This window comes from Lynx canadensis, chromosome D1 (genome assembly GCF_007474595.2).
Source record: "Lynx canadensis isolate LIC74 chromosome D1, mLynCan4.pri.v2, whole genome shotgun sequence".
NCBI classification, from domain to species: Eukaryota; Metazoa; Chordata; class Mammalia; order Carnivora; family Felidae; genus Lynx; species Lynx canadensis.
In genome coordinates, this window is record NC_044312.2 from 6,521,184 (window position 1) to 6,542,082 (window position 20,899).

General features: G+C 41.1%; 1 protein-coding gene across 1 annotated transcript in view; it reads left to right on the plus strand.

The window, feature by feature from the left end:
- The window catches only part of CUL5 (cullin 5), a 97,585-nt gene that overhangs the window by 18,053 nt on the left and 58,633 nt on the right, over positions 1-20,899 (plus strand). Inside the window, exons 2-3 of the mRNA XM_030331635.1 lie at positions 2,074-2,183; positions 20,285-20,384. Of these exons, the coding sequence (XP_030187495.1) occupies positions 2,074-2,183; positions 20,285-20,384 (210 nt within the window). The remainder of the gene's footprint in view (positions 1-2,073; positions 2,184-20,284; positions 20,385-20,899) is intronic.

The window sequence follows — 20,899 nt, forward strand, 5'->3', positions numbered from 1 at the left end:
AGTAGGTCTGAGGTAAGTTTTAGAAATGTATATGTGAAACTACGACAGCAGGTGATTCTGGTGTAGGTTCTGGTTAGACCACATGCTTAGAAACCTCTCCTGGGTTATAATTTCAGGGAATTTGTGGGTCCCATGCCATCAGTCTGGAACCTTATCTGCTATAAGTGAGTGTCATCTTCAGCAACGTTATATATAGTGAAAACAATCATGAGTTTCATAGGTGTGTTTGTAAATGTTTCATAGGCATGTTCGAAAATTGGTGACTTTTGTGGAAATTTATTGGTGAAAGCAATTCCCGTGGCCCCAGTTACCTTGAAAAGGAATAGTAGTAATTGACTAAACACATACAGTCTGTCTTGTTAGTAATGTAATGAATTGATGACCGTTTTTAATATTCAGCTACTTCCACATTTGTGGGATAAACCACGCGTCATTATGAAGTGCCATTCTTTTGACATGCCACTTCCTTAACTTGCTAATGTTTAAGATTTTGGCATCTACGTTCTCATTACATCTGTATACAGTTTCTATTTCTTGTGCTCTTCTCAGCAGTTCGCGGTCAAGTATTTTGTTAGCATTAAAAAAGGAGTGGGGTATTTTTCTCCTCTTTTGTCGTTTTTTTTTTTTCTTTCAGTTTTCACAGTTTATGTAGATTTTCATTACACTTTTTGTGGGCAATTTAGGGCAACTATGAAATTAGAAGGCTCAGTCTCCACACACAAGACCACCCTCACTTCTGATACCAGCTGCAAGTTTGGAGGGTTCCCAAAACCATCCTGAGGTTCAGTAATTAATTCGACTCATAGACCTGGTATGGTTTATTATGAGAAAGGATACAGATAAGATCTGCCAAAGAAAGAGACACATAGGGCAGAGTCTAGGAGAGTTCCAGACACGGAGCTTTCCTCCTCCTCTCCACTGTAGTCAGATCACCTCTCTATCTTGGCCTTGATGTGTGACAGTGTGTGTGGAGTCCTGCTAGCTGTGGTGGCCCTCTCGATCAGATGGGGGCCCCCAAATGGGGGGTGACAGTCAGGTGGAAGCCAGTGGTGTGGGTGATGAAAGGATTCACCCAAGGCAGCAGCAAGGAGATAGAAGTTCATTGAATGAATTGCAAGGGAGTGGCAGGCAGGACAGCCGAGGAGAGACTGTCTGCTACGAGGCAGGGGATGAAGGCTATACTTAAAGAAGAAAGGTGAGGATGTATGGGGACACAACGAATTTCCCCTTTGTTGGTAACTGTGCCTGGTTGTAAGTAGCCCATTGGTCAGTTAGGGCTTGTGGATAGTTTGAGGTGGGTCACCTCGTGGGTCTGTCGGTATTCAGTCAGGGGATTGCTGTGGGCCCTTTACTTAAAAGAGGCCTCCACACTAGCCAGGGAAGCTCATCCAACCTTTAGTCTCCAGAGTTTTTTGTTTTGTTTTTTAATTTTTATTTTTAAGTACTCTCTTCACCAAACTTGGGGGTCAAACTCACAACCCTGAGATCAAGAATCGCATGTTGCGCCCACCGAGCTAGTCAGCACCCCTAGTGTCCACAGTTTTTATTGGGGCGTCGTTATGTAGGCACGACTGACTGATTACTTGTGAGTCATCTCGGTCTCCATTTTGGTTAACCAAAAACCACCTCCCATAGTTACTCTGGTGTTTCTGGATTGGTCAGCCCCCACCCTAAGGACTCCATAGGTGTGGCCAGCTCCCTCCCTGAATCACATTTGTTAGATTGTCCAGTTTGTACCAAGGTTACCAGGTGAACAAAAACTCTCTTATCAGATGTACATTCTAACAGCCCAGAGATTAACTACCAGAAGTCAAGGACAAAGGTCAGAAGTTGTCCTTGGGCAAGGCGGAATTCTTTCCACGTTTGTACAATTAGTTTTCTTTTTTGTGGTGTCTTCCTGCGATTCTCCGAAACCAGATTAAGTTTCTAGGGATTCCATTATAGAAAACGGTTCTTTTACATGTCCAGCCTTGTGTTTCTCTAGCTAACTCTAAAAGACAAAAATAATGGATACTTATGATTTAACTGCATTTAAATTAAACTACTGTTTATCTTTTTTTTTTTTTTTTAAAGAATAAAGGTTCACTTCAGTTTGAAGACAAATGGGATTTCATGCGTCCAATTGTTTTGAAGCTTTTACGCCAGGAATCTGTTACAAAACAGCAGTGGTTTGATCTGTTTTCGTAAGTAATCCATTCACTCTAACTTTTTGCTAAAGTAAAGGAAATTTTGGTGATGCATTTGTATATTCAAATGGAATGCTGACTCTAGGCTGGACTGTTTACTCGTTTACAATTATTACTCGTCCAAGCCCTGATCTCCATTCAGTGATTTGCCGGGAGGATTCAGTCATACTCACAGCTGTGGTTTATTACAGCAAAAGGCTACAAAGCAAAATCGGTACAAAGAACGGCACAGAGTAAAGCCTGGGGAACGATGGGCACAGGCTTCCAAGAGTACTTGTGAAATCACACAGGACACACTTCGCTTCTCCAGCGACAGGATTGACACCATGTGTGATATGTTGTTTAATTGAGACGCTCTTGGAGACCCCATCCTGAGAGTTTTCATTAGGGGCCGGTCACAAAGGTAGCCTCTGCTTGATATGTACCCAGATTCCAGATGCTCAGAGAGAGCGGGTGTTCAGTGTAAACCATAGAGTTTGTATGTATTTTGTATGTTTAAGGCACCGGGGTCCATTCCTATCATTAGGAGAGTTTTATATCAGTGTAGGAAATTGTTGACCATTTAAATTAATTCTTGGCTTTTGACCGAAAATGTCTTAACAGCAAAACTGTTACCAGTGGGATACCACAGGGCAGGGCAAGACCAGACTCTAGTACTGATTTCAGTTATGCGTTTTAGAGCTCCTAGATTTAATGAGTGACAATAAATCCCATCAACCATGAAGTTTATTTTAGGAAACTAGGTGGTTTTCTCCTTCAGTTTCAATTATCAACCTTTTTTTTTTTTTTTTTTTTTTTTTAATGTGGCCTGAGCCATCAATTCAGGCCCAGCACACCTCTGGCCTATACGTGGAAGCACACCTGAGAACTGTCCAGAGTCTTAGCAGCGTCATGATCATTACAGTACATCCCCAAAGAAGTGCAGTCTCAGAGGACATGTGCAGCAACCCAGATACAAGGAGTTTGCAATTGTTAGGGGACTCCAGGCAAGACATACATTAGTCAGGTCGGATGTGATCACCAGCCCCCAGTTTCCCTCGTCCCGGAGGACCTTTGGCTGTAGAGTTCTCAATCCATTTCTGTTAATTCAGTTCAGGCCTTGTCTTCAGATGAGGTGCCTAAAGGACATTAGTTCCAGATAGTTTTGTTTATTCATGACACCAATTGATTTGCCTCACTAGTGGATGATGTTTAGATGTGCTCTTTGTGGAGCGTGTAGGAGTTGGGCTGCTCCCTCCTGTCTCTGAGTGTGGTGAGGTTTGACCTCAGGGTACTCACAGCAGTGTGGAAGGCTAATGTCAGGAATTTTAGAATACTTAGGAAAATAAAAAATCAGTAATGTCTTCCTCCTCCCGTGAGCCTTCTCAGGTGCTGGGTTTGGTTTTTTCTCTCTTGTACAATCACTGTGTCTCACTCAGTAATGAAAACTGCCCCCCCCCCCCCAGTCAGGTGGATTTGCAAGAGGAGCAAAAGCATTTTTACAGAAAAACAATTTTTATACACCTTAACTAGAAAGATGTATCATTTTTAGGTGTTGGTCTGGATGAAATTCCAAATTTTCAGAAATTTTTAAAGTTTATGTCACCTCCCATGCCTTTTGTCCCAATCATTTATCTAGTGAGCAGCCTACAAAAGATCACTTCCTTTCTGGAGACAGCGGCCTTTAGCAACCAAGGTGCCTTACTAAGGTGAGGTGAGTGAAATAGAATCAGGTTATTATTCGTCAGTTGTTGAAAACTGCAACAAATCCGGAAAACTGAACACAAGTCACTCACAGTGAGATTGACTCTTGCAGCTCTTGGTGGTGACCACAAGTTAGGAGTGCAGTTAGTCTCAGTATCACATGTAGAATGTCAGCCAGACGCTTGACTTCAGACGGCTCCATCAGAGAATAAGCCCTTTTCTTTAGGCATCTGCAAGTGATTCAGGTGGTTCAGCCAGAATCCATGATGCTTTCAGTCTATGGTTCTGCAAAGGGGGTCTGATATCTGCAGCGGTCCTCATGGCAGACCCCTGCTCGCTGAGTATACGTTGGCTCTTTAGTTCAGTACAGCTTATGCTGAGGTTGAAACAGTCAGAAACAGACAGTATCAAGTTTCAGCTCGGAGACCAGGCATTTAAGATCTGTGAATTCAGGACTCTAAAAAAGAGAGCAAGTTTTCTTCTGCAGCAGGAAGCCAAGATGCTGCAGACACACAGTCATGTTCCAAGTCCAGGTGACAAGCAAGACTTTTCTAAGCCTTTTTTATCTTACCAGTCTTGGAGTCCAAATTGACCCCCTCAGAAATATGCACATCAGGCTGGAAAATCATTAGCCTCTGAGGGTCAGACATCTGATTTCGCCAGAGCTCAGTGGCCACTAAAAACTGCTTTTTAAAACTCCAAAAGTATTTCTGTCTGAAGATTTCCTTTGTTTTCATGTTGTCTTCTCAAGATACTAATAGGTAAAAATAATAGTAAATATCACCTGTTACAGAGACTTTTATTCTGTTGCCAATATTCAAACACTTTAATTTTTTTTTTCAACGTTTTTTATTTATTTTTGGGACAGAGAGAGACAGAGCATGAACAGGGGAGGGGCAGAGAGAGAGGGAGACACAGAATCGGAAACAGGCTCCAGGCTCTGAGCCATCAGCCCAGAGCCCGACGCGGGGCTCGAACTCACGGACCGCGAGATCGTGACCTGGCTGAAGTCGGACGCTTAACCGACTGCGCCACCCAGGCGCCCCAATATTCAAACACTTTAAACGCCAGTCACCTCCCAACGACTGAAGGCAAGAAAATTGTGTCCGCTAATTTTTAGGGCCAAACTTTCCTGATAGATACAACCCCTCCAGCAGTTACAAAAGTACAAGCATATCGCATTTTGCATCTTTTTTGGCCATACATCCAGATATAATAGCTACAAAATACAAAGCCATTTTTTTAAACCTCCCCTGACCTCCTGTTCAAACCCCTAGCAGTAACTTTAGCATTTACAGTTGCTGGGAGTTCCTGACTGGAGTGCAAGGGACCTGGAAGGATTGCTTCAGCAATAGCTGTTGGGCTGAAGAAACAGCTGGAGTAGTTTCTTCTCCCTGCAAGCACCCCACCCCCAACATTTTCTCCCATGGTTTATATAAAGCTTTCTCCAACCCTGGCATCTCATTTAACTATTTCCTCATGGCTGCGGGGGAAACCAAAATCAACATTTGACATTTTTGGTTCACCCAAAACTCTGGGCCTTTTCTCTTTCCAATTGGAGGCAAGAACAGAAATCACAGGTGTCACCCAGACTGTGCCGTTTCTCCTCCTCCTTTATCAGCATGGCCAAAAGCAGCCAGGGGATTGCGCTAGCCAACTCTGCTGGGGTTAGACCTTTCATTTTCAAATTTCCGAGGTAACTCTTTTCTCTTCAAACAGATAGCAACTCAGCTGCTGTTTCATACCATGGATGATTTCATAGCCCCCCAAACGACAAAACTTCATCATCCCATCACTTCTTCCTTTTACCAGACAGTGCTGTCACCGTGTTTCAGTGAGTCACAGTGGTGCTAGTGAATTCCACTTCTGACACCAGTTGTATCAGTTTCAAGACCACCTCGAGGTTCATTGATTGCTTGGAGTACTCCTAGGACTCAGCATATAGTCGTCTTCATGGCTCTGATTTATTACGGTAAAGGATACAAAGCCAAATGCAACAAAGGTGGGGTGGCAAGTCCAGGGGAAACCAGGTACAAGTTTCCAAGCGTCCTCTCCCATTGTAGTTACACAGGAGACACTTCTCCAACAACTAATTGTGACAGCACATGTGAAATTATGTCTACTAGGAAAGCTCATTAAAGACTCAGTGCCCAGGGTTTTTACTGGTCACAATAGCCTCTGCCTGACATGACCTAAAATTCCGGACTCCTAGTTGAAAAGCAAGTGTTCATCATAAATCAGATTGTTTACTGAAACATTAAGGCACCATGAGCCATTCTTATAGGGAAACGGTGAGAACCTTTGCAAAATTCAAGTTCCCAGGTAGTAGCCAAGCACCAGCCTTGCAAGCATATCTTCCTAAGGATAACTGTCTCAGACTTGCTATAATCTTTTTGTGCATGGTCTAGTGAAATACTCTACTAGTGAGTTGTAGGTGTGTGACTGAGTAACCCAAACACATTAAGCTGTTGTGCTCTTTTTCTCTTTATCACATAAGAAAAATTTAATTTCCCTAAATAATGTAGAACTTGTTGCATAATATTAAGACTTACACGCATGATTCTGCCTTTTGAAAAATTAGAGTTCAGTAAGAAATAGCTAAGCCCTTTAAAAAATTCGTAGCATTCATGTATATTATATATTTTTCTTAAATTATTTGATTAAACTATTTTATGAATAATATGTTGAATGTGGTGGGGGTTTTTTGGTTTTGTTTTGTTTTTGCCAATTTGTGTTGATAATATCATTTATCATGTAGAATAATGCTTGTTTCCTGTGCACTCCTGACCAGGAGAGGCAGCGTAGTGTGATGGTGTCCCGGCTTCAAGTCTGTTTCTAAGCAGAAATCGTCAACACCTTTGTATGTGCCCTAGTTAGTGGTCTCATCACGTCATTTCTGTAAAATTCCTTGATCTCCTTGAGGTATCTGAGGCAGCTCGATATGTAGTCCTTTTAGGTTAAAGAATTCTTGTATATCTTACATGCCATCACCAAAATTGCAAGACCTTCATTAATTAAAACCTTTCAGATTTTAGCCTGTTTGATCACATGAGTTAATAATTAGATTGCTTATATCTTTCTAAATTTGAGGCACTAAAATATTGTATTATTTTTAAAGTACATTGGCTCTTTGTTCCATTTTTTTCTCATATACCCTTGTTTCTCAGTAGGAGCACTGTTGGCATTTTAAGTGGTTAAACAAGAGTGTGCTGCATATTGCAGGATGTTTATCACCTGTGGCCTTCACCTTCCTCACCTCTAGTAGTGGACACTCCCCGTGTACTCTCCTCCCTACTTCTCATCAATGAAACCAAAGAAAAGCTCTCAGAGTTTTCCCCATGAGCCTCTGTGGGGACGGTACCTCCCTTGGTTAATAACTGCTGCTGTTCTATATACATACTTGGTTTGACTCTGGTTTGTGAAGTCGGTGCCAGAATTAAATAATAAATTATTTTGAACTTGGGATGCTTCATTTTAAAGAAAATTTATCTTTATTATAAGTTATTTTTAAATGTATTTTTATTGTTCCTAAGTTGGTTTCTGTTTTTGTTTTTAAAGTTTATTTTGATTTGAATCTGAGAGGGGGGCCACACACAAGCAGGGGAGGGGCAGAGAGAGAGGGAGGAGAATCCCAAGTAGGTTCCACACTGTCAGCGTAGAGCCTGACGTGGGGCTTGAACCCATGAACCATGAGATCATGAGCTGAGCCGAAACCAAGAGTCAGATGCTCACCTGGCTGAGCCACCCAGGCGCCCCCCCCCCCCCAAGTTGGTTTTTGACGCCACTTTCTCCTCTCTTGTCTGCCTCATCTCTGTCATGTAAGCTGACTTTTTGTTGTGCACCTCTTAAATTTTGGTTTCCTCCAGAGTTTCATTTCTTTTTATTCCTTTAACTGAGTTCTCATATCTGCAAAAGCAATCTAGATTATTCTCGTGACATGAACTTCCAGACTCAAATGGTCTGTTTTTTCCTCTATGTGTCTGGTCTCTTTTTTTTTTTTTAATTTTTTTTTTCAACGTTTATTTATTTTTGAGACAGAGAGAGACAGAGCATGAACGGGGGAGGGGCAGAGAGAGAGGGAGACACAGAGTCGGAAACAGGCTCCAGGCTCTGAGCCATCAGCCCAGAGCCCGACGCGGGGCTGGAACTCCCGGACCGCGAGATCGTGACCTGGCTGAAGTCGGACGCTTAACCGACTGCGCCACCCAGGCGCCCCTGTGTCTGGTCTCTTAAGTTCTGTAAATACTCCAAATTTAGAATGATAAAAATGTGTTATTCATAGTTTCAAACCGAACATCTAGAAGCTACCATCAGCTTTCTGTTTTTTAATTCCCTCATATTCAGTTGATTACTAGGTTTCATAGATTTTTATTAAATATCTCTTGAATGAAACTTCTTTCCATCCCAGCTTCTTCCCCCATCCTCATCTGAATGATTACAATAGTTCTCTGCCTCTCTTTGTTGTATCTTTGTTTATCATTTGTCTCTTGCTGCATAATAAGTTCCTCTAAACTTTAGCATCTGGAAGTAAAAAACACTCTGTCACAGTTTCTGAGGGTCAGGAAGCTGGTAGCAGCTTAATTGGGTGGCGTAACTCAGAGTCTCTCTCGAGGTTGCAGTGGAGCTCAGCAGAAGATGTAGGCCTAGACTCAGCTAGGGCTGAGTGATCTTTCTGGTTACCTACATGGTTGTTGGCAGGTGTTCAGTTCCTCACCATGTGGGCCCCTCCGTAGGGCAGTTTACAGTGTGGTAGCGTATTTTCCCCAGAGTGAAAGAGGGTCCTCCCAAGGTGGAATTCATGGTGTTTATAACATAATTTGGGAAGTGACAAACCGTTACATATGTGCTGTTAATCATGCAAATGCTTGTACATTGTAGGAGGGAACTTACACGGCCATGAATACCAGGAGATGGGGATCATCAAGGGCCATCTTAGAGGAAATAGATGATGCAAGGTTCGGAAAAGAACTCTTAAAAAAAACTCCAGTTTATATCAAAGAGGAAGAAAATGAAAGAGATGCCACTGAAAATGAGAGTCAAGATAAAGAAGAGACCTTTGAAATAAAAAATAAAGAGCTAAAAAATAAAAGACCAAATCAGTGATTTGAAAAATAAAAGCAGAGTTCTCTCTGAATGTAGAGCAAAAACAAAGTATGGAAAATAAAATGGAAATTAAGAAATATGGGGGCACCTGGGTGGCTCAGTCAGTTAAGTGTCTGACTTCAGTCATGATATTGCAGTCTGTGAGTTAGAGCCCCACCTCAGGCTCTGTGCTGACAGTGCAGAGCCTGCTTGAGATTATTTCTCTTTCTCTCTCTGTCCTTCCTGCATTTGCATTTGCACTCTCTCTAAATAAATAAACGTTAAAAAGAAAGAAAGGAAGAAGGTCGATCTAGAATTGGGTAAAGTCATGCCAGGAGAGAACAGAAATAGTAGAGGAGAGGGTATAGTCCAAAAATATAAGAAGAAAATTGACTGAATACTCTTGTCCCTTCCCACCCATCCCCACAAGTTTTTTTTTAATAAAGATGTAACTTTTTTTTTTTTTTTAGTGTTCGTTTATTTTAGAGACAGAGCCTGAGCAGGGGAGGGGCAGAGAAAGCGAGACGCAGATTCTGAGACAGGCTCCAGGCTCTGAGCTGTCATCACAGAGCCCAACATGGGGCTCCAGCCCATGAGCTAAGAGATCGTGACCTGAGCCGAAGTCAGACGCTCAACTGACTGAGCCACCCAGGTGCCCCCTGCCCCCCGCCACGAGTTTTAATACTGAAAGTGCTAAAAAAAACATGCCAAGACACATCCTTAAGGAATTTCAGAATTCCAAGGATGAACAAAATAGTCCTACTTTTCTTGGAGTGATGAAGTACAGTTAAGTCTCAAAGCAGGCTATCCCCAGTACTTTTCATTGGTCAAATTGGGTGTAGGAGTCTGATGAAACATTTTCTTTAAATATTTGAAGGGATATTATTCTAAACCTGGTATTCTCTACCTAGTCAAGTGTGTAATCAAGATTAAGGCAAGATAAAAATATTTCCAGACGGGTAAGTAATTAGAGGATTTAAGGATCCAGAAGATACGAAATACGTACCCTTTCTTCTGTTCCCAGCGTCGGCCATTAAGAAATTGAGCTTTCGTAAACTAAAGAGGAGGTGCTCCTAAACTAGGAATCCTGACCAAAAGATGAATATAAATAGAAAATGACAGACACCATCCATCCAAAACCACAAGAGAGTGGAAACCAAAACGTTTTAGCTGATAAAAATTGTTCCACAGAAACTGACTGTGAAGCCGAAGAACACAAACAGCATTCCGAACCGAGTTGGGTATCCGCACACGACCATTTAGGGTCATTTAAAATATCTTGATTCAGAAACTTACAAGATAAGGAGAGAAATCAATAAAAGGAGGGAAATAAAATGACAGTTGAACTTAAAACCAAATAGAAAAAGTTAAAATCACATGAGAAGTTGATCATCTCCATAGATGAGGGCATAAAGAAAGAAATGTTTCCAAAAAATGGGAAAAATAAATTAGTCAAGTATTCCAGCAGCAGGCATCATCCCAATAGTGATATGTTGGAAACATTCTACTTAAAATTGGGAATAAAGGGTGCCTGGATGGCTCAATCGGTTAAGCATTTGACTCGATACTGCCTCAGGTTGCAATCTTGTGGTCGTGAGATCGAGCCGAGTCGGGCTCTGCACTGAGCGCGGGCCTGCTTGAGCTTCTCTCTTTCCCTCTGTCTCTTTCTCTGCCTCTCCTCGTGCTCTGTCAAAATAAATAAACATTTTTTTTTAATTGGGAATAAGACAAAGAGTCTATTCTCATATTTCATTTTTGTTTCCTCTAGGTTTTGAAATTTGAGATGGCATGAATAGCGTATTTATATTGTATGTGTGGATATACCATGTATTTCATCCCTAATCCTATGCATTTTTCTTTAATCTGGTCTTTTTTAAGAAATATTTTATTTATTTTTGAGAGAGAGGCAGAGTGCGAGCAGGGGAGAGGCAGGGATAGAGGGAGACAGAATCTGAAGCAGGCTCCAGGCTGTAAGTCCAGAGCCCAATGTGGGGCTCACACCCATGAACCTTGAGATCATGACCTGAGCCAAAGTCCGATGCTTAACCAACTAAGCCACCCAGGTGCCCCACTTTTATCTGGTCTTGAGGAGTTGATCCATTTTGTCTTTTCACATAACCACATTTTATTTTTTAAAAATTTTTTTTTCGACATTTTTATTTATTTTTGGGACAGAGAGAGACAGAGCATGAACAGGGGAGGGGCAGAGAGAGAGGGAGACACAGAATCGGAAACAGGCTCCAGGCTCCGAGCCATCAGCCCAGAGCCTGACGCGGGGCTCGAACTCACGGACCGCGAGATCGTGACCTGGCTGAAGTCGGACGCTTAACCGACTGCGCCACCCAGGCGCCCCTCACATAACCACATTTTAAAAATTGTTTTGATACGATGAATCATATCAAAACAACTTCTGTGTTAAGGAGTTTATAGCCTTCATGCATGTGTTAGAAAAAAAGAGGTTGGGAGTCAGTGATCTAAGTGCTCATTTCAAGAAATGAGGAAAAGGGGTGCTTGGGTGGCTCGGTTGAGCATCCAACTCTCTGTTTTGACTCAGGTCATAATCTCACAGTTTTGTGGGTTCAAGCCCCACATTGGTCTCTGTGCTGGCAGTGCAGAGCCTGCTTGGGATTCTCTCTCTGCCCCTCCCCGGATCACACTGTCTCTGTCTCTCTCAGAATAAATAAACTAAAAAAAAAATTTTTTTTAATGAGGAAAAAACCCTAGCATGTTAAAACTAAAGGAAGTATAAGGAAGGGAAGACAAAAGCCAAAATTAATGAAATATAAAATCATTGTGTGGTAGAAAAAAGGAAAAGGCAAAAATTAGTTCTTTGGGAAGAAGAATATTCAGTTTATTCTCCTTACCACATCCATAATTTGTATCTTGATTAGTATCTTCTTTCTGGTTACTTTGAATTATTTTGTTTTTTTTTCTAGTTTCTTTTCAGATAAATTCTTAGTTCTTTTATCTTTTTATATTTAAAATGAAAGCATCCAGGGTTATACATTTTTTTAATGCTGCTTTTATTATTACCACAGGCTTTGCAGTATGAAATGTTTGCCTTTTTATTGCTCTCTTAGTAAGTTAGTAGATTCTTTAGTTAGTAAGGTTTTTTTGTTCTTTAATCCACATATTATGTAAGGACTTACCTTCTGATAATGGAGTTTTTTTTTTATCATTTACTTATTTATATATTATGATCAGGGAAATAGCCTGTAAAAATGTCTTTATAGGGGCACCTGGGTGGCTCAGTTGGTTAGCGTCCAACTTCAGCTCGGGTCTTGATTTCACGCGGTTCTTGGGTTCAAGCCCCACGTCGGGCTCTGTGCTGACAGCTCAGAGCCAGGAGCCTGCTTCAGATTCTGTCTCTCCCTCTAGCCCTGCCCCTCCCCCACTCATGGTCTGTCTGTCTCTCTCTCAAAAATAAATAGTTAAAAATTTTTTTTTAATAAGTATAAATATATTTACAAATTTTATATGCATGTATATGCTCATAGAAAATAGTATTTTTTTAAGATCTTATTTTTAAGTAATCTGTATAGCCAGTGTGGGGCTTGAACTCACGACCACAAATTAAGAGTCACCTGCTCCACTGACTAAGCCAGCCAGGTGCCCCGAAGAAATTATCATTTTGATAGTTGTAATAAGAATCTCTAATAAGTCATATTTGTTGATTGTATTTTTACATTCCTCTATGTCCTTAATTTTCTTTTGTCTAGATTTTCAGATGTTAAGAGATTTTGTGATAGACACTGCTGATTAGCTAAGGCACCCCCATTCTGTGCCATGTACTTTCCACTTGGCTGCATATTGTAATAGTCTTCAACTTCCCTTGCTGTTTGGGTCACCGTGTGACACAGTTCCAGCAAATAGGTCTACAGGAGGGCTTCTGAGAAAGTTTTTGCTTTTCAGATGAATTAAACTAACGTGCCTGGCACAGTCCTCTTTTTCACAGAAGTAAGAGGCTGCCATGCTAATGTGTCTGAGTGGAAAGAGAAGGAGCCTCTTCTCAGTCTCTGAATGAACCCCAGTAGCTGCCCATCTCTAGACTTCTATTATTTAAGAAAAATAACATAATAGTCTGAGCCACTCATAATTGCATTTAATGGTTCAGCTGAATGCCTCCTAACTGGTATGCTTTAACGTATGCATTGTATTTGTATCAAGTTCTTACATTTGTAACTTTTTGTGTTTAAAGAAAATTTTTTTTTAGTGTCTATTCTTGAGAGAGAGACCGAGCCTTAGTGGGGGGAGGCGGGGGGCAGAGAGAGAGGGAGACACAGAATCGGAAGCAGGCTCCAGGCTCCGAGCTGTCAGCACAGAGCCCGACGTGGGGCTCAAACCCATAAACTCTGAGATGATGACCTGAGCTGAAGTCGGACACCCAACCGACTGAGCCACCCAGGTGCCCCTCTGTTTTTGTTTTATATTTAGGTAAATTTGTTTTGTTTTGTTTTTTGGTCCAAAGAATTGGGTATATCTTGATAAATAATGCTTTTTATCATTGTTATATAATGTGTCCTCTCTGTAGTTATTTTAACCTTAAATTCCTCTGTGGATGATACTAGTGTTGCCACCCTGCTTTATTTTATTTGTGTTTCCTAGTACTTTTTTTTTTTTTTTTTTTGGAAATTACATTACATAAACATTATATTATATAAAACCGTACCACTTTAACCAGTTGAGTGGCATTGAGCACATTCACTGTTGTGCAAACATCAACATTATTATCCATTTTTAAAACTTCATGTTCTTTGTCTCTACGGAGCCCGTTTTTCTCCTAGTTTGCCTATGCTAGGTACCTCATATAAGTGGAATCACACAATATTTGTCTTTTTGAAGGGCCTACTGTCTTCCAGTGGGATAATTTATTGAGTTCATGTGTAATGTTATAGCTGATATTCTTGTTTTATTGCTTCTCTAACTTTATTACTAATTATTAGATATTCTTACTGCTTCATTTTTTGTTTTCCTTCTTTTTGTTAATCTGAAAATTCATTTCCATTAGTGGTTATATTTCTGTTTCCGACTCTCAATCAGAAGCATATAGTGTTACTATTAATTAAAAGCAAAATACCTGTTTGTTACACCAGGGTCACATTCTTTGTTTTACTTTCTTTGTACCGAAGGAGGTTGAAGCGTTTGGAATACTTCTTACCGCTTGATGCTTCTCCTGTCCCTTCTCCCTGTCCCCTTGAAAGCTTTGAAAAACCTTTACTTTGTCCCTCTCCTACTCCCCCGACTCCCTGATTTTCATAATATAATTAAGTCGTTAAGACTTTCCCTTACAACATGTCTTTATTTATTTATTTATTTATTTGTTTGTTTGTTTGTTTATATTTTAGAAAGAGCACAGGTGGGGGAGAGGGACAGAGAGAATCTCAACAGGTTCCATGGTCAGTGGGGAGCCCAATGCAGGACCCTACCCCATGACCCTGGGACCGTGATGTGAGCCAAAAGCTAGAGGCGGATGTTCAACCAGCACCCATACATTTTTTTTTAATTTAATTTTTTTTAAATTTACATCCGAATTAGCCATCCAGTTTGAGCCACCCAGGCACCACCCTGGTTTGAGCCACCCAGGCACCCAAACATTTTTTTTAAATTTTTTTTTAATTTACATCCAAATTAGTTAGCATATAGTGCAACAATGATTTCAGGAGTAGATTCCTTAATGCCCCTTACCCATTTAGTCCATACCCCCGCCAGTAACCCTCTGTTTGTTCTCCATATTTATGAGTCTTATGTTTTGTCCCCTTCCCTGTTTTTATATTATTTTTGTTTCCCTTCCTTTATGTTCATCTGTTTTCTCTTAAAGTCCTCATATGAATGAAGTCCTATATTTGTCTTTGTCTGACTAATTTTACTTAGCATAATACCCTCCAGTTCCATCCATGTAGTTGCAAATGGCAAGATTTCCTTCTTTTTGATTGCCAAGTACTACTCCATTGTGCATATATACCACATTTTCTTTATTCATCCATCGATGGACATTTGGGCTCTTTCCATACTTTGGCTATTGTCGATAGTGCTGCTATAAACATGGGGGTGCATGTGTCCCTTCGAAACAGCACACCCATATCCCTTGTATAAATGCCTAGTAGTGCAATTGCTGGGTCGTAGGGTAGTTCTATTTTTAGCTTTTTGAGGAACCTCCATACTGTTTTCCAGAGTGGCTATACCAGCTTGCATTCCCATCAACATTGCAAAAGAGATCCTCTTTCTCCGCATCCTCGCCAACATCTGTTATTGCCTGAGTTGTTCATGTTAGCCATTCTGACAGGTGTAAGGTGGTATCTCATTGTGGTTTTGATTTGTATTTCCCTGATGATGAGTGATGTGGAGCATGTTTTCATGTGTTGGTTGGCCATCTGTATGTCTTCCTTGGAGAAGTGTCTATTCACGTCTTTTGCCCATTTCTTCACTGGATTATTTGGTTTTTGGATTTTGAGTTTGATAATTTCTTTATAGATTTTGGATACTAACCCTTTATCTGGTACGTCGTTTGCAAATATCTTCTCCCATTCTGTAGGTTGCCTGTTAGTTTTGCTGATTGTTTCCTTCGCTGTGCAGAAGCTTTTTATTTTGATGAGGTCCCAGTAGTTCATTTTTGCTTTTGTTTCCCTTGCCTCCGGAAATGTGTTGAGTAACAAGGTGCTACAGCCAAGATAAGAGAGGTTTTTGCCTGCTTTCTCCTTGAAGATTTTGATGACATCCTGTCTTACATTGAGGTCTTTCATCCATTTTGAGTTTATTTTTGTGTATGTTGTAAGAAAGTGGTCCAGGTTCATTCTTCTGCATGTCGCTGTCCAGTGTTCCCAGCACCACTTGCTGAGGAGACTGTCTTTATTCCATTGGATATTCTTTTCTGCTTTGTCAAAGATTAGTTGGCCATATGGTTGTGGGTCCATTTATGGGTTCTCTATTCTGTTCCATTGATCTGAGTGTTCTTGTGCCAGTACCATACTGTCTTGATGATTACAGCTTTGTAGTATAGCTTGAAGTCCGGGATTGTGATGCCTCCTGCTTTGGTTTTCTTTTTCAAGATTGCTTTGGCTATTTGGGGTCTTTTCTGATTCCATACAAATTTTAAGATTGTTCTAGTTCTGTGAAGAATACTGGTGTTATTTCGATAGGTATTGCATTGAATTTGTAGATTGCTTTGGGTAGTATCGACATTTTAACAATATTTGTTCTTCCTGTCCAGGAGCATGGAATCTTGTTCCATTTTTTGGTGTCTTCTTCAATTTCTTTCGTAAGCTTTCTATAGTTTTCAGTGTATAAATTTTTCACTTCTTTGGTTACATTTATTCCTAGGTATTTTGTGGTTTTTGAGCTCCCAAACACTTTTAAGAGCACTTTGGTTTTATATTCCAAGAGAATGTATTCTTAACCATTCGGATTTAATTTCATACATTTATTGCTGACCATTACTCCTTCCCTTTTATGCTGATGTGCCATTTGATACAACAGATAAACTGCACGAACTAAAACTGCATATTGTCTGTACGGGTAAATAGCAGAAGCAATGTTGAGTACAAAATGATTCCAAAAGATTATTGATAGAATTTCCGTGAAGGTCAGGAATACTCATAGTCTGTCATAAAACTTAAAAAATAGTAAATTCAGGCTTGGTTACTTCTAGGGAGGATAGAAGAGAGTAGGATCTGGGCGAGGAACATAGAGAGCTTTAAGGGTATTATCATAATCCATTCCTCAGGTACATTACATGTTTTTCAAACTGTGTGTTAAAATTGACCTGGAGAGTTGACAGGGTCTTCTGGGTGATGAAGAGTAGTGTTGTGTTTGAATAAGAATGAGCGTATTGTTGACATACTTAGGAGCACCCAGAGGTTGAGAAAAGAGGGCTGATGTGACAAAAGTTAGGACTACCTGGAGGTTGAGAAAAGGGAGCTGGGGAAGATGTGTTAAATCAGTCACAAGTGTAGCTCTTTCTTGGGTAAGATTACTTGGGAGTGACCCAACCCTGCATTCTTAACCACACCATTCCCTCTTGCCTTATGAGACTCACGCCACATTTTAGCCATTCTAAAATGTACCTAGCACTACTTTGAGTACAGGGATACTAGGGTAGTCCTACATCAGGGTGGCACAGACTCCTCTGATGGGTGACTTCTGCCTCAGAACTCCCAAACTTTCTTAGAACTGCAAGGCAGTCTAAGGCTCTTCCTACCCAACCTTCCTTTCCACCCTTCCCTACAGGGATCAGACTGGCATTGTGAGCTTATCACTCGCCCAGCTTCCTGTAGCACACTTCGCATTTTCCCTTGCATATAGTTCCTTCCATAAATCTCTTGCATGTCTAATCCCCTCTGCTTCTGGGAAGACCTAAACTAACACGAGTCAGTATGTGTACACTGCCTGGCACATGGTAAGCAGTCCATGCATGTGAGTTTTGTTACAGTAAATAAAGTAAGAGATGATGGTGGTTTTGACTTTGGTGGTGGTAATAGATGCACATGTCCAAATTGGAGAGACGTTTAGGTGATGGATACAGTAGGACCATGATTGAATGTAGTATGTGGCTGAAAAAGGCTTCATATGCCCAATTTCTTGCTTACCACTCCCTGCTTGACATGAGAACCACAGTGATTTGGTTAAACTCACTGCAAGCACCACAGTAATCCACAGTTCTGTACTCCTACTGGTACTTGTGTGTACCATGTCCTTCTCACACCCCCTTGTACCTTTGCCTGGCAAACTCCTACTTGTTCTTGGAGATTAAGCTCAGGAAACCAATTCTTCCTGGGAGCCTTCCCTTTTCCTTACTACCCCTCTGCCTCTCACTTCTACTCTTCCCCCTCTCCTGGGTTCCTGAACTATCTTGGGTTTATATGCACAGTAGTTGCACGCATACTGAATTAGAATCAACCTTTTTTTTTTAAGCTTATTTATTTATTTAGAGAGAGCGCAGGTGTGCACATGTGAGCTCGGGGAGGGGCAGGGGGCAGAGAGGTAGGGAGAGAGAGAATCCCAAGCAGGCCCAAGCTGTCAGAGCAGAGCCCAATATGGGGGTCTATATCACGATCTGTGAGATCTTGACCTGAGCTGAAACCAAGAGTGGACGCTTGACTGACTGAGCCACCCGGGTGCCCCAGAATCAACCTATTTTTGTAACAGTTGATTTTAGCCGGTTGATTTTAGTCATGAGATGAGATTGTAGAGGGATCAGTTAATCATTTTATAGTTTATTCAAACAGTAGTAGGAAACCATTGGAGGATTTTAAGGGTACCGCTCATATGATGTGATTTGTTTTATGGAGATCACTTTGGCTGCTGTTGGCTGAATGTTTGGTTTGGAGAGGTGCAAGAGTGAATTTGGGGAATGGTTTAGTGTGTGTTCTGAAGCCCAGCTGCCTGTTTCCACTATATACTAGCTGTGTAATTTTGGGAATGTTACGTAACCTTTCTTTGCCACAGTTTCTCCACCTGTGAAATGGTGATAAAAAGAGTATTTCTTTCAGAGTTGCTGTGAAGATTTAAATGAGTAAAAACAGCCTAGAAAAGTAACTGGCACATAATAAGCAATCAGATTTGCCTATTTTGTTGTTATTTAGCAAAGATTTGTATGTTTGCTGCATCCTGGGCAGTGAGCTAGATACCACTATTAAGGTAAAAGCTAAATTTAACAGGTGACAAAGTAAGTTCAAATGAATATGCAGACAGAACATTGTTATATTGATGTTCCTAAGATTCTGTATACAAAGCAAACTATTTGGTCATTGTTACAATATTACAATTCTGGGGGCGCCTGGGTGGCGCAGTCGGTTAAGCGTCCGACTTCAGCCAGGTCACGATCTCGCGGTCCGGGAGTTCGAGCCCCGCGTCAGGCTCTGGGCTGATGGCTCAGAGCCTGGAGCCTGTTTCCGATTCTGTGTCTCCCTCTCTCTCTGCTCCTCCCCCGTTCATGCTGTCTCTCTCTGTCCCAAAAATAAATAAACGTTGAAAAAAAAAATTAAAAAAAAACAATATTACAATTCTGGAGATGTCTTACTTTGATTTCTCTGACATTTTTTATAACAGGGGCTCCATTAGGTACTAAATGAATCACTGGGGAACATTTTTTTTTTTCAACGTTTCTTATTTATTTTTGGGACAGAGAGAGACAGAGCATGAACGGGGGAGGGGCAGAGAGAGAGGGAGACACAGAATCGGAAACAGGCTCCAGGCTCTGAGCCATCAGCCCAGAGCCCGACGCGGGGCTCGAACTCACGGACCGCGAGATTGTGACCTGGCTGAAGTCGGACGCTTAACCGACTGCGCCACCCAGGCGCCCCATGGGGAACATTTTTTGATAAAAGAATCCTCGATATAAGATTCTGTCCTTTTGTTATAAGTTTCCCTACTCTACAGCTTGGCAATTAAGAAATTAACTTATTGAACATATTGTGTTAACATTAAATATATTTCTATAATATCGGCTTTATAAATTCAGAGTTTTATTTTTTTAAAAAAATTTTTTTTTCAACGTTTTTTATTTATTTTTGGGACAGAGAGAGACAGAGCATGAACGGGGGAGGGGCGGAGAGAGAGGGAGACACAGAATCGGAAACAGGCTCCAGGCTCTGAGCCATCAGCCCAGAGCCCGACGCGGGGCTCGAACTCACGGACCGCGAGATCGTGACCTGGCTGAAGTCGGACGCGTAACCGACTGCGCCACCCAGGCGCCCCTCAGAGGTTTAGTATACCAACTTATGAGAGCTTTCGTTTTGTTTTTTTAAATAACAGAGATACAGTGGTAATTAGTTTGTAAATATAGTGACTATATGGGGGAAGCTAAGAGACTTGCTAGTATTTAAATGACTAATTTTTTTTTAAAGAATAGTGCATATATTCTGGTAAAGAATTAGAATTTACACTTGTCGCTACATGAGAAAGAAATTAATAGTAGTGAACCTTGGGGTGTGGGATTGGAAGACAGGAGCTTGCTTTTGTAATTCAAAATATCCAGTGAGGGGATGCCTATGTGGCTCAGTCAGTTGAATGTCCTACTCTTGACCTCAGGTCAGGTCTTGTTCTCAGGGTCATGAGTTCAAGAGTTTAAGCCCTGTGCTTGGCGTGAAGCCTACTTAAAAAAAAAAAAAAATCCAGTAAATAGAGATTAAGGAGAAAAACAGAGAAAGTAAAATAAAAAAAGAAACAAGTGTATGTGTGACAACAGCTTACAAAAAATTTTTGGTTCTTATGGATGGATTCAGCCACCCTCATCTTGGTGTAGCTTGATCCATGGAAACTATTCATGCAGAACTTGACGTGAGTTTTGTCTTTGTTCTTGTTCTGGTATTCATGTTCGTTTACTTTTATTTTCACAGGGATGTGCATGCAGTCTGTCTCTGGGATGATAAAGGTCCAGCAAAAATTCATCAGGCTTTAAAAGAAGATATTCTTGAGTTTATCAAGCAAGCACAGGCAGTAAGTGCTGCATCTTTGTATTAAGTTTAAGACTTTTCTCAGAGAATTTCCTGTTTTCTGATTTTCAATGTAGGGCTTCCAGAAGTAATTTTAAAATATCACATTGACTTTGGACATCTGTTAATTATTTTTTTTTAAGTTTATTTATTTAAGCAGTCTCTACCCCCAATGTGGGGCTCGAACTCATAACCCCAAGATCAAGAGCCGCATGTTCTACCAACTGAGCCAGCCAGGTGCCCCATTTTGATTAAAATTTTTAATGAGATGATTTGGATTTGGTTGTTTTTTTGCCCCTTAGCGCCTTTTCTGTTAAGAGAGTATATCATCCTCCATTGAAAGATGCTGTAAAGAGGCTCCTGGGTGGCTCAGTCAGTTAATCGTCCAACTCTTAGGTCGGGTTCTGTGCTGAGCATGGAGCCTGCTTAAAGCGCGCGCGCTCGCTCTCTCTCTCTCTCTCTCTCTCTTTCTCCCTCTGCCCCTCTCCCGCTTGCACATGCACATGCTCGCTCTCTGTC